The sequence below is a fragment of the Capra hircus genome, chromosome 5, assembly GCF_001704415.2.
Source record: "Capra hircus breed San Clemente chromosome 5, ASM170441v1, whole genome shotgun sequence".
NCBI lineage: Eukaryota > Metazoa > Chordata > Mammalia > Artiodactyla > Bovidae > Capra > Capra hircus.
Genome location: NC_030812.1, coordinates 59,501,852 through 59,515,451, shown reverse-complemented (window position 1 = coordinate 59,515,451; position 13,600 = coordinate 59,501,852). Strand labels below are relative to the sequence as shown.

At 37.1% G+C, this 13,600-nt stretch overlaps 1 protein-coding gene across 3 annotated transcripts in view; it reads right to left on the bottom strand.

The window, feature by feature from the left end:
• Window positions 1-13,600, bottom strand: part of CFAP54 (cilia and flagella associated protein 54) — a 335,725-nt gene that overhangs the window by 245,505 nt on the left and 76,620 nt on the right. For all 3 annotated transcript variants that reach the window (XR_001918076.1, XM_013963991.2, XM_005680630.3), the window contains exons 21-23: window positions 10,468-10,560; window positions 10,019-10,204; window positions 107-243 (exon numbers count right to left, since the gene is read on the bottom strand). Coding sequence is in view for 2 of the 3 variants with exons in the window: in XM_013963991.2 (XP_013819445.2) it covers window positions 107-243; window positions 10,019-10,204; window positions 10,468-10,560 (416 nt within the window). In the remaining variant the exon portion in view is untranslated. The remainder of the gene's footprint in view (window positions 1-106; window positions 244-10,018; window positions 10,205-10,467; window positions 10,561-13,600) is intronic.

Here is a 13,600-nt window from a genome sequence, read left to right as displayed (position 1 = left end):
TTGTATACACCTGTGGTGGATTCATGTCAATGTATGGCAAAACCAATACAGTACTGTAAAGTAAAATAAAGTAAAAATAAATAAATAAAAGAACATTTCTAATTACCTTCTCTGTGTAATAGTCATTATATTACTTAAACAAATAATGGATTGGTCATCCTGAGGTGGTGAAGCAACAAAATAATCCCAGACTGGTGAGAAAACTTTCTTAGCCAGATCATAGTTACCAGTCTGATAGGCAACCTGCAACAGAAAGCACATTCTCTTAGGCATAACTTGAATTTGGGGAGTGTATACTTTCAACAAGAATTCTGAGAAGGTCCAATCACACTCTAATTTCCTACAAAATTATTCACATTGGCTGTTCTGCTCTACAGGGCCACGGCAAGGGAGAAAGACACATTTTGAAATCTCTTTTATTTCTAAATTGCATGGAAATTTGGAACTCTGTAAGGATGTTTCAAATTCTCATAAGCAAAACAAAGATCACATCTGAGCCAAATTAATTTCATTTCCATCTATCTCGGCAGTGCACTCCATTTATTACAGACACTGTTATAATGAACAATCTGTTCCAAGAGAAACAATCAGATTTCCCAAACCCAAAATATGAAATATACTTCATTCTTCTCTGGTTCTGACTGACGCTTTCAGAGCTTTTTTGGCAATAAAGGCTTCAGAGCTGAAAAGAGTAAGGAATAAAACACCATAATGTGTTTTAAGTTTCACACATTCACCATTTGGCGAAATAACTGATTTCACTGAAAAAACCTAGAAGCTTGCAAGAAAAAACCATCAACTTACCTATTTCTTTTGGTGGGATATATTTCTTTAACTGTATCTCTAAAAATCACTCTATCCAAATATGTGTGACGATATGAAATCACACCACATGAGTTATATGATGCTTCAAATTCTCAGTGGAAGCAGGTAGGGTATTAAGTATAAATAAATTCATTAAGTATGTAAATGACATGTTACTAGACTATATTCCACACAAGGGAATAGCTTACAGGGCCAGAACTTTTAAAATCTGCCAAGTCAATACTCATAATCAACCAACCAGTAAACTTTTATGAAGTTTCTACTTGGTGCTAAGCACTGTAAATCTAGATTCTTCAAAGCTTAAAATAATTTCATACTCCATGAAACTGTAATCAAGTTACAGTGGTAAAACACATGAAATTACAGAAAAATTGCAAATAATCACATCGTAATTGTAGAGACTTAAAAAAGGAGAAATGAAGACTTCAAGGAGGAATCAGGGCTTGATGTAAACCCTAAGGCAGGGATAAGGTTCAAATGGGCACAGTTTAGATGGAATCTGAAAAAGATCCTGTGAAGGAAATTGCCACAGGGCGTTTGAGACTGGAAAGACAGGTCAAAATTTGAAGAAAAGTAGGGCTTCCCTTGTGGCTCAGCTGGTAAAGAATCCACCTGAAATGCAGGAGACCTGGCTTTGACCCTGGGTTGGGAAGATCTCCTGGAGAAGGGAACAGCTACCAACTCCAGTATTCTGGCCTGGAGAATTCCATGGACTATATAGTCCTTGGGGTCACAAAGAGTCGGACGTGACTGAGTGACTTTCATTCACTCAGCCAGTATGGTGGGCTTTCCTGGTGGCTTAGTTGGTAAAGAATCTGCCTGCAATGAGGGGGACCTGGATTCAATCCCTGGGTTGGGAAGATCCCCTGGAGGAGAACATGGCAACCCACTCCAGTATTCTTGCCAGAAGAAATGATGGACAAAGGAGCCTGGCGGGCTGCAGTCTATTGGGATCGCAAAGAGTCAACATGACTGAAGCAACTGAGCACAGCACAGGCAGTATGACTGGACAGGTAAAGTGAGACAGGATTTCAGAAAGTCTTGAAAATCAGATGTGTGTGTGTGTGCGTGTTTGCTCAGTCATGTCCAAATCTTTGTGACTCCATGGACTGTAGCACACCAGGCATTGCTTTCCATGAGATTTCCCAGGCAAGAATACTAGAGTGGGTTGCCATTTCCTTCTCCCAGGAATCTTCCTGACCCAGGGGTTGAACCCACATCTGCATTGAGGGAGCAGATTCTTTACCACTGAGCTACCTGGGAAGCCCTGAAAATCAGATGGAAGTATTTAAAGATATCAGGTCCTGGACCAAGCATTTCACATGCATTATTACATTGACTCTTCATTACAGCTCTGTGAAGTGAGCTCTATGAGTATCCTTGTTTTCCAGATAAGGAAACTGGGGTATTGACAAGTAGAATAATTTGTACAGAGCCAAATACTCAGTAAAAAATAAATAAAATGAAAAAGTAGAATCAAGACTTAGTGTGATAGATGAGGTCCCTTCTCTGGGCCACATTGGGCAAATGAAAAAGTTGGACCAAGTGGTCATTAAAACACCATTATAATTCTAAGATTCACCACGGAAAATGATAACAGATGATGTGTAAGGGAGTTGGTGAAACTATAATTGAATGTTCTTTCCTTTTAAAATATAGCTTTTTAAAAATAGTTATTTCTGAGTCACTTTGCTGTACAGCAGAAATTGGCACAACACTAAATCAACTATATTTCACTTTTTATAAAAAGAGTGAAAACATAAAAATAATATTATTTGTTCAGTCAGTGGACATTGCAAAACAAGAAAAAATGCCATGATAAAATTAAAGGTTTATAAATTCATGAGTCTGTGTGAGTTAACAGAGGAGTGCTTGATATTCGCAGGTTCAAAGATGGTTAAATAGTAGTCATGTGCAGAATAGACTTTAGAGGGGGGGAGGTTAAAATGAGAAAGCAGCATTAAAAGAGGGACTTCCATGGTGGTCCAATGGCTAAGACTCCACACTCCCAATGCAGGGCCCCAGGTTCAATCCCTGGTCAGGGAACTAGATCCCAAAATGTTTATGTGGGTTTTTCCATAAGATGCTAAGGAACAAACATTTTGGCCAACCTAATACATTCCTTTCCAGCACCCTGGCAAGCTCCTCCTCTTCTCCTCACTCTCATGATACTGGTGTTCCCCAGGGCTCAGTCTTCTGATCTCTCCTCTCCTCAGCACTCATGTCCTTGCTGCTATTATCCAGCCCCATAGCTACAGTTGTCACATGCCTACTCTCAATTCCCTCTGCTACCCAGACCTCTCTCCCAAACTCCAGATTCACGTGTCTAACTGACTACTCAACAATTCTCTCTGAATATCTAATAAACATCTAACCTTAACATGCCCCCAACTGAATTTTTTATCTTTCTCTGCACCACCCATAGCCATCCCCAACTCAGCTGTGGTCCAAATCTGTCCTTCTAGTTAGTTGGCTAAACACCTTCAAGGCATCTCCTATTTCTCTCTATAAATTGTTTCCAACAGGAATTCTTGTTAACTCCTCCTTCAAAATATATCCAGAGTCTGGCCACTTCTCATTTCATCAACTACTATCACCCTGGCCAAGCCACTCCCATCTCTGACTGGATGACAGCAGTAGGTATTCAATAGTTCCCTCTGCTTCTACAATCATGCCTTATGGTGTGTGCACAACACAGTAGCCAGGGTGAGCCTTTGAAACAGAAGTAATGTCATGCTGTCTTATTACATCAGACTCTCTCCAGTGCTGTCCATTCCACTCACAGTAAAAGCCATACTTACTACAATGGTCTGGAATTCTTATCACGATCTACTTTCCCCTCTATCCGCTCACCTTTTACCTCCCTAAGCAACCCTTTGGGCCCCTCTAATGCAGTCATTCTGGCCTCCTTGCTATTTATGTTATACCAAGTACAGTTCTGGAATCCTTCAGGCTTTTCTTCTAGCTCTTTCTGTGGAGTCTCCTTTCTCCAGAGCTGCTCCCTCACCTCCTTCAAATGTCTGTTCACATCTCGTCTTCCAGATGACATTTTCTCTGTTCAGCTTACTTAACACTGTAACACTGTAGTTTACTTTCCTTTATCCCACTTCACATTTTCAATTCCTCTGACTGTATTCTACGCTATCTTTCCATAGGACTTACCTTCTAACATACTATTAATAGGCAATCTATTTTTTTACTATGTTCATTTGCTATTACGTACCTCCTACCATGGCATTTTGCTCATTTCACTTAGAACAGTGGTTCTCAAAGTATGGTCCTTGAACCATCAGCATCTGCCTCACCTATGAACTTGTTATACATGCAGACTTAACAGGTCCTATCCCACACCAAGTGAACCATATACTCTGTCGGTCGGGGCAGCAATCTCTTTAGGCCAGCATTCCAGATCATTCTGATTCAGGCTCAAGTTTTAGAATCACTAGCTTAGAGCAATGCTGGACACAGAGTAAGCACTCAATAATAATGTGTGAAATGAACTTAAAATTCCTCTTTTCCTGATAATTTCCCTCTTTATACAGAAGAGAACACCCAGAAGGTGTGCTATAAACTAACACAATTGATTGGCCCAGGGTGAGTGCCTGACCCAAGCTGGGTCCACAGCAAAGCAAGATGGACCCCATACATACACACACACAGTCTGCTTCAGGTGTTAAGGCTGAAGACATTACATGCACCAGGAGGATCTAAGAGAAAGTTTATTTTTCACACAAGGGACTCCCAGGGAGAGTCCCATAGGCAGGCACAGGCAGGCCCAGGTTTTCCTGGGCAGAGTAGAAGGAATAGGTTGGGCTTTGTCAGTGGCTGGACTGGGCACAGTTCCTGCCGGCTGGCACATTTAAATTTCCTGCGGGCACCAAAGGAGAAGGTGAAGTCAGAGACCTCCCTAGTAGCCTGCTCAGGTATGGGGCCAAAGAAACAAAGAAGGGTGAGATTTAAAAACAAGTCAGTGGCCAAACATTAAAAATGAGATCAGACTCTTTCTTACATTGGGTGAACCAATGCAGGTCTCTTTCCCAGAAATTTGGAATCAAGATTACGACATAGCTAACCAGTTCCAGAATGTGGCTGAAATTGAGAAATATACAAAAACATTCAAGGGGCTGCCATATTCCCTCCAGAGGTGGAAAGGAAAATCAATATTTAAAGAGAGAAAAAGAAAGCAAGTGTACAGAGAGTATCAGAGGTATGAGGCTTACAGCTGCCTGAACTTTGCAGCCTTCCCAGGGCCTGGCTGCATTTCCCCAGGGGAGGATTTCTTGCAATCCGGGTCTTAACTGAAACCATAGGTCAAAAATCAACTAGAGTGAGGGTTACTGTTGTGGTGATGAGACTGATTAAAAAAAAAAAAAAAACAGTTCAAATGAAAAAGAGATGATATCTACCTAACATAGAACCTGGCACAAAACAAACATTGAATTTTTGTTCAAAGAGGGAAAAGAAGAGTTGAAACTTCTTACAAAGAATTAAAGATTTTAAAATTTAAAAAATAAAAAAATAAATAAAATTAAAAAAATAATAATAAAATAAAATTTAAGAAAAAAAAGAAACTTCTTACAAACTTTAAAAATGGGGATGACTACATTTTACCTGGTAGCTCTAGACTTTTTAATGGTCATAGACAAAAGGCAAACCTTTATTAATAAAAGAGTTTCAATGAATTCATACATGAATTGGAAAAAATGTACAAATTTCAGTTTCCTGCCACCACTGTGATTCCCGACCCAACATCAAACTCTACTGCTCCCACAGATCATGACAACCTATGGAGTACACCAACCTAGGAAGCAAAGAGATGGGAGAGATGTAAGCTCTAGATGAACTTGGCACATGTTAGATGGTGAACACATGATTTCCTGGGAACCTGGACAGAGCAGTTGAAAGGCATGAGCTGGTTCAAATGGCAGGCTTACCATCTACCACCAGAGTTCAGTTTAGTCACTCAGTCATGTCCGACTCTGCAACCTCATGAAACGCAGCAAGCCAGGCCTCCCTGTCCATCACCAACTCCCAGAGTCCACCTCAAACCCATGTCCATGGAGTTGGTGATGCCATCCAACCATCTCATCCTCTGTCGTCCCCTTCTCCTCCTGCCCTCAATCTTTCCCAGCATCAGGGTCTTTTCCAATGAGTCAGCTCTTCGCATCAAGTGGCCAAAGTATTGGAGTAACCTTGGGTAAATTACTTAACCTCCCTAAGATACTCTTTCTGGAATAAAATGAGATTGGCAGAGAAGGGTTAAATTCATCTGTTTCCTGAACTTGAAAGTAATAATACCACCTCTATCTTTGAGTTACTATAATCAATGGAATAATGAATGTTAAAATGTCTGTCAGGCAACAGTTTTTTAATAAATGATATTCCTCACTTCCTCATTTCAGCAAGTCATGGTGCCCACTTGCTATTTGATTTAGTAGTTCAATAATCCAGTAGTATGTGGCATTTGGTCTTGTATCCGTTTTACAGATAGGGAAATTAAGACCAAGCAATTTGCCTAAAATCCTACAATCCTGCTCACAGATTTCTAATTGTCTATATTTTATATCACATTATCTAGTCATTCCCAACTTAAAAGGGAATAATAAAAAGAAATGAGGCTATAAAGGGAATGAAATTGGAAAATAAATGTAGATAATATATAATTCATAAAGGTTCCTCAAAAAATTTTCCAGATAGCTTAAATTATTATAGTTTTCTACAGTAAGAGAAAAATCTAGTAAAGATTCACCTGACTTTATAGACTTTTTATTTATAAAATAGTTTAATAAAAAGTACAACCAAAAACTCTAAGCCAAGTTATTCATAAACATTTAGCAAAGTAACTCCATATTTTACTATAAAATATTTATAATAATATTTTTTAAAGAACAGAATTATCTTGAAACTAAACACTAGCTATTCTTACAAAAAAACAGCAGCTTTTCATCACAGTTCCAAAAGAAAGGTACATTTTCCTGCTAAAATTTAAAAGCTTAAACTCAAATTTTAAATGGAGGAAATTTTGCTTATCCAACTTAACATTATGAGAGAGAATGATTTTAGACTGTCATAAATGAACTACAGTACTGCAAATACAGTATCAGTAAAGAAACACAGGCCATTACTTTATGACACTTCTCATTATCCTAGCAGTATAGCTAGGACTTCGTTTTATTAACTTTCAATGAAAGTTATGCCAAATGAAGCCCAAGAGTCAAACCACTCCCTGGAGAAAAATTAAATCTTGATGAAATATTCGGTGCCTTACTTTGAAATAACTCCATCACTGCAAATTAGGATATATATTAGATTCCAAAGAAATCAAAACATCAGAAAACCATGAGCCCAAATGACATGCTAAACCAATGCTAGACAAATCCTAGCAATTCTCTCAATTAAATTTTCTTTGAAAAATACGATAATATAAAATTCCAGTTAGACTTTAGCCTATAATACTAATCAACTATTAAGAGGAAAAATAGCACAATAGAAATGGGATAAAATTTGGAAGAGCCAACAATAAACTTAAAATTATATGCTTGAGACTTGGGTCAATGAGTCATTTTTTTCTTGAATCCCATTCACTGGTGACATGTTTTAAGTCAGGCAATTATTTCAGCAAAAATGTCAATTCACAAGTATATCCATAACTAAGAACCACAATAATATTCATTAAATGCCTACTGTGGGGTAAGTGCTATGGTTAAATGTTTCACATGCATAATTCCATTTAATACTCATAACAGTTCTGGGAGGTAACTATTATTATTATTCTACTTCATAGATGAAGGTTAATTGACTAATATCACACAGCTAGTGTGAGGATCAGCATCTTAAACTCAGGTCTGTCTCTATGAACCCAGAAAATTCACTTCTATAAACCGATCCTAAGAAAATAATCATAGATGCAGTGAAAGATGCTCAATATCACCAATTATTAGAGAAATAAAATCAAAACTACAATGAGGTATCATCTCACGTTGGTCAGAATGGCCATCATCAAAAGTCTACAAACAATAAACGCTGGAGAGGGTGTGAAGAAAGGAAACCTTCCTACAGTGTTGACAGGAATGTAAATTGGTACATCCACTATGGGAACTGGATGGAAGTTCCTTAAAAAACTAAAAACAGAAGTAGTTCATGATCCAACAACCCCACTCAACAACAGATGATTGGTTTAAGATGTGAGGTACACACACACACACACACACACACACACACACACACACACACACACACACGCGCGCGCGCGCGCACGCGCGCATGCGCAAATAGAATATTACTCAGCCATAAAGAAGAATAAAATATTGCCATTTGCTGCAACATGGATGGACCTAGAGAATATCATAGTAAGTAAAGCAAGTCAGGCAGAGAAAGACAAACACTATGTATCACTTACCTGTAGAATCTACAATACAATGCAAATGAACTTATCTACAAAACAGAAACAGACCCACAGACATTGAAAACAAACATGGCTACCACAGGAGAAAAGGAGGAGGAAAGGGATAAATTACGTGTGTGGGATTAACGGATATGAACTACTATACAGAAAATAAACAATCATCGAATATTAATACTTACTGTATAGTACAAGGAACTATATTCAATATCTTAAAATAACTTACAATGGAAAGTAACCTGAAAAAATACATACATATATATATAAATCATGTTGCTATACACCTGAAACACAATATTGTAAAACAACTGATATATATTTTTTATTGAAGAATACTTATTTATAATGTTATATTAGAGTCTGGTGTATAGCAATGTGATTCAGTCATATAGACACATATTCTTTTTCATAGTCTTTTCCATTATGGTTTATTGCACAATATTGAATACAGTTCCCTGTGCTATACAGGAGAACCTTACTGTTTAACTATTTTACATACAGTAGTTTGTATCTATTAATCCCAAACTCTTAATTGGTCCTTCCTCCACTCCCTTTCCCCTTAGGTAACCATAAGTTTGTTTTCTGTGTCTGTGAGTCTCTACTTTTGTTTCATAAACAAGTTCACATATGTTGTATTTTAGATTCCATATATAAGTGATATCATATGGTATTTGTCTTTCTCTTTCTGACTTACTTCATTCAAGTATGATGATCTCTAGGTCCATCCATGTGGCTGCAAATGGCATTATTTCATTCTTTTTTTCTGACTAGTATTCCAGTGTGTATGTGTGTATACACGTATATATACACACAGACACATATATATACTACATTATGACATTTTTAAAATGCAATACCATACAAATGTTAAAAATTATGTTTTGAAACAATACTTAATGGAATGGAAAAAAGTCAGTTATGTAGTAAATAACAATCGGATGTAAAATAATATGTACACTATGACTAAAATTATATATTATACATAAATTCACACACGTGAATGTAGACACATATATGTGTGTATTTGTATACATACAGGCTTTCTAAGTGGTTCAGTGGTAAAGAATCCTCCTGCCAATGCAGGAGACATGTGTTTGAACCCTGGGTGGGGAAGATCCCCTAGAGATAGAAATGGCAACCCACACCAGTATTCTAGCCTGTGAAATGCCATGGACAGAGGAGCCTGGTGGGCTACCGTCATGGGGTTGCAAAAGAGTTGGACACAACTTAGTAACTAAACAACAATGTATACATATGCCTGCAAAGAAAAGGATATCTCTGGATTAGGGCTTCTCAGCCTTGGCACTATTGACATTTTGGACCAGGTAACACTTTGTTGAGGGAAGGAAATGCTGTCTTTTGCATTGTAGCATGCTTATCAGCACCCCTGGCCTCTACCTTCCAGATGTCAGTAGCATTCCTCTAGATGGTGACCACCAAAAATGTCTCGAGACATTGATATATGTCCCCTGGGGGCCCAAACTGCTTCAGGTTAAGAACTGCTACTGGTTGACAGGAAAACAGGCAACATTTATTTCCAAAATTCTAAAATCAGTATGTGTTGCATTTAAATGTTATTTAGTGCAGGAAAAAAAATGTTATTATATAAAGCAAACTCAGGAGTGAGAGAAATAATGATTTACATTTTAGGAGACTAAACTGTGGTCAAGGAAAATATGTATTACAGGAGCTTCAGAATATGTGCTGTGACTGTTTTTTCATCAGAAATTACTTAGTAATTGGTTAACAATATAAAAAATAGAGGAAGAAATTAGGAGAAATCTCATCTACCTGTGTCAATAACATCCGAGTAGTAACAGCAGAAAGAGGCGGGTAAACCAGAATTGGTTTAGTTGTCTCGCCAATAGCATCACCAATCAGCTTTCCACTAGAACAGTAAGCTGCAACTGCAAAGACGTATTTTTCATTGGTTTCTAAACCTTTTACCTCAAAAACACTTTTGCCATCCGCTGGTATCTATTAACAAAAACATATTTCAAGTTATACATGGAAAATTAAAGTAAGGGTTTTTTTAATATAATTAAGTGATCTTTATAGGTTAAAAAAAAAAGCTTTCCATTTACTATAAGATTTTAGATATGACTCAAGTTGAAATCAAGAGAAATTCATTGAGACAGTGATTACATTAAAAAAAAAAACCAACAACAACACTCAGTTGTAATTAATAAGACTTTTGGTAAGATTTCCTGACATTCAAAGGTTTTTTCAGTTCAACATACCGCTTCTCCTGAGTTTGGGAGATGATTATTGTTTAGTCTTACTTTTCCATAGCTTCCTTCCGCTTTGTGACCCAAAATGCAATACCAGCAGACCTGCCAAGGAGAGAGATGAGCCTGTCATCTCTAGTCAGCTTAACACAGCATTTGATTTCTTTTATCGTGATGTGGCAAAAGGAATACTTTTCTATACAAAAATGTAACTATTCAAGTTTTAAAATATGAAACCTCAGTTTACAAAGACACTTAGGTTTATACTTTTTAAAAATACAAATATAGTTTACCTGGGACCAAGACTAAAATATTATTCATTATTAATTACTTTTAGCTACAATGAAGTGAGCAGTTCCTATGTGTTAAGCAGTGTTCAGACAGTGGCAGAGAGTGACTCCAAAGATGAGCTCATCTTGATGACAAAGAGACCAACACGGAAATGATTTTCACATTTTATTTAATAAATGACAAAAAGTAAGTGGTAAAAGAACCAAGGCACTAAATTGTAGTGCTTTACATAAAATGTAAGCATGCATATGAAAAAGCCTAGAAGAAAATGTTTCTAAATAAGAATAGTAGAGTTTGGATGATAAAATGGTAAGATTATGGGTAATATTTTTTCCTCTGGTCTATAAATTTTCTGAAACATTGTATTCCTTTGATAATTATTAAATACAGATGTAAACCAAAAGCAAAATGCAAATTTCACAGAAAAAAAGCAAACTTAAAACTGGACTAAATGGTTAGACAATAATGGTCTTTTTGCCAAAACGTCAAAATAATGGAGATACCTCATCATCATGAATTATTCTCACTGTAGGGAAAGGGGGAGAGGTGATACCTAGGAAAAAAGCATATTTAGGAGGTATACTGTCCAGGGGTAGGTGATGGAGGGGTCGTCATCAGTGTGGCGTTTCATTCTCTTTTCCCCAAAGGCCCCACCTCACAACATCTCAACTTCTAAAACTAGAAAAAAGAGTAGGGGGTGGGGAATGTAATTGTCTCAGAAGCAGCAGCCTCTTACAGCTCCGCCTGCTATTTCTCCCTCTGGGTCAACGGAAAAATACTAATTGTGTGTGGTCTGCACAAGTAGTTCTCCACTCTGACTATGTAACAGGATCGTTTTTTAAAATACAGTTTGTACATAATCAACCATTAAAAAAAAAAATTACATCTACCCAAGCCTGCCTCCCTCAATGAATATGAATACCTAGTGCAAAACAGCCGAACTTTTGTGTTTTTAAAGAAAATTTCTCAGGTGATTAAAGAGCACTAGGAAAGGTAGAACTTCAAGGACAGAAAACACACTGAAGGAACTTGAAAGATGGAGGCCAGGAGAAGAGAAAAGAAAACTCAGCATGACTCTCAGAAAAAAAACTTAGAAACTAACTTTCCTTGACTTTTCATGTAAAAAAAGTGCCATAGAGGTAAAAAAGGAAGAAATGTACTGTTTTATGACCTAGATCATTATTGCTCTAAGTGAAGCTCTACGTATTTTGAAGCTCTACGGAATTTGTAGAGTAAGTTTTCTCTAAAAGCATTTTTGCAAGCAGGCTTTATATTTCTATTTTGTTACCCAGATGAAAACATCTTAGTTTATATAAGAAGAGTAAGTCCTTAGAATCTATGTAAGAGTAAGGGCACAATGGAAAAATCACCACTAATTTTGAAAGTAAAACTTTATAAATAACATTAATATTTTCAACTATTAAAACAGATGTTAATGCAAAGAACGCCTTAACAAGAGGATTTTGGTAAAACAAAAGATGGCTGAAATCACAAACTAGAAAATGTATTTAAGCCCACAGCACCATCTAGTGCTAAGGAGTAGGTAACAGAAGGTGTCATTTCCAGCAGCATGCAATTCTCCCAACAGAACTACATCAGCTTCACATCATGTGCTGAGTTACAAGTCTTACAGCTGCAGGTCAAGTGTGGGATTCTTATGTCTTCCTATTTTTAACCATTATGAAATAAACTAGTCACTAACTTGAGATACATAAAAAATAAGAACCTGGTTAAATAAATCAAAATATTTACATAAAAACAAACAAAAACTCTTGGGAAATTATCCAGTCTTAGCTCTATCCTGAATTTCTGAAGCCAATGAATTCTTATTCTTAAAACAGATCCCCCAGATCCAAAGTTGAATTTTAATACTGCTAGAAATTGCAATAATGCATTTATTATAGCACAGTTGGATAAAAGATGAATGTTGTTACTATTCTTTCAATTATAAGGCATTAGGAAGGTGGTATTACTTCTCACTGACGTCCACTTCCCATTAGTCTGCTGCTGCTGCTGCTGCTGCTAAGTCAATTTAGTTGTGTCCAACTCTGTACAACCTCAGAGACAGCAGCCCACCAGGCTCCCCCGTCCCTGGGATTCTCCAGGCAAGAATACTGGAGTGGGTTGCCATTTCCTTCTCCAATGCATGAAAGTGAAAAGTGAAAGGGAAGTCGCTCAGTCATGTCCAACTCTTAGTGACCCCGTGGACTGCGGCCCACCAGGCTCCTCTGTCCATGGGATTTTCCAGGGAAGAGTGCTGGAGTGGGGTGCCATTGCCTTCTCCACCTATTAGTCTAAAACTCCTCAAAAACTGGAATCGTGCTTTATTTGTATTTACTTCTATACTTTACCTCAAATAGAGCTTAACAGATAACAGACACTCAATAATGATCACTGAACAGAAGTTATGGGAAAAAATCATCAGATAATATAATCACAGAGTATAACCTCACTAACTGATTTTAGCAAACCTTGTTACATAAGGTTAATACAAGAAATGTAGGGACCTTGGTTAACATGTCAACAATATGATATAATATCTCATTTAGTTTTCACAGCAGAAACATTCTACAAAAGAAAAAGTAACAAAAACAAATTTAAGAAAGGTTCAGAAAGTATATTTAGATTTCCTAAGGTCATACTGCTGTGCTAGAGCGAGAATTTTATGTCTGTATTTGTCTCACTTCAAAGCCCATGCCCTTTCCACTGTATCAAGTCAGTGTAAGTTCAAACAGAACATCCTAAGGATAATCAAAGAAACAACTTTGTTTTTTATACAACATCAAAGAGCATGTGTTCATCACCCAAAAGAGGAAAATGTAATATTTAAAATATGAATTAGATGGAACCAAAT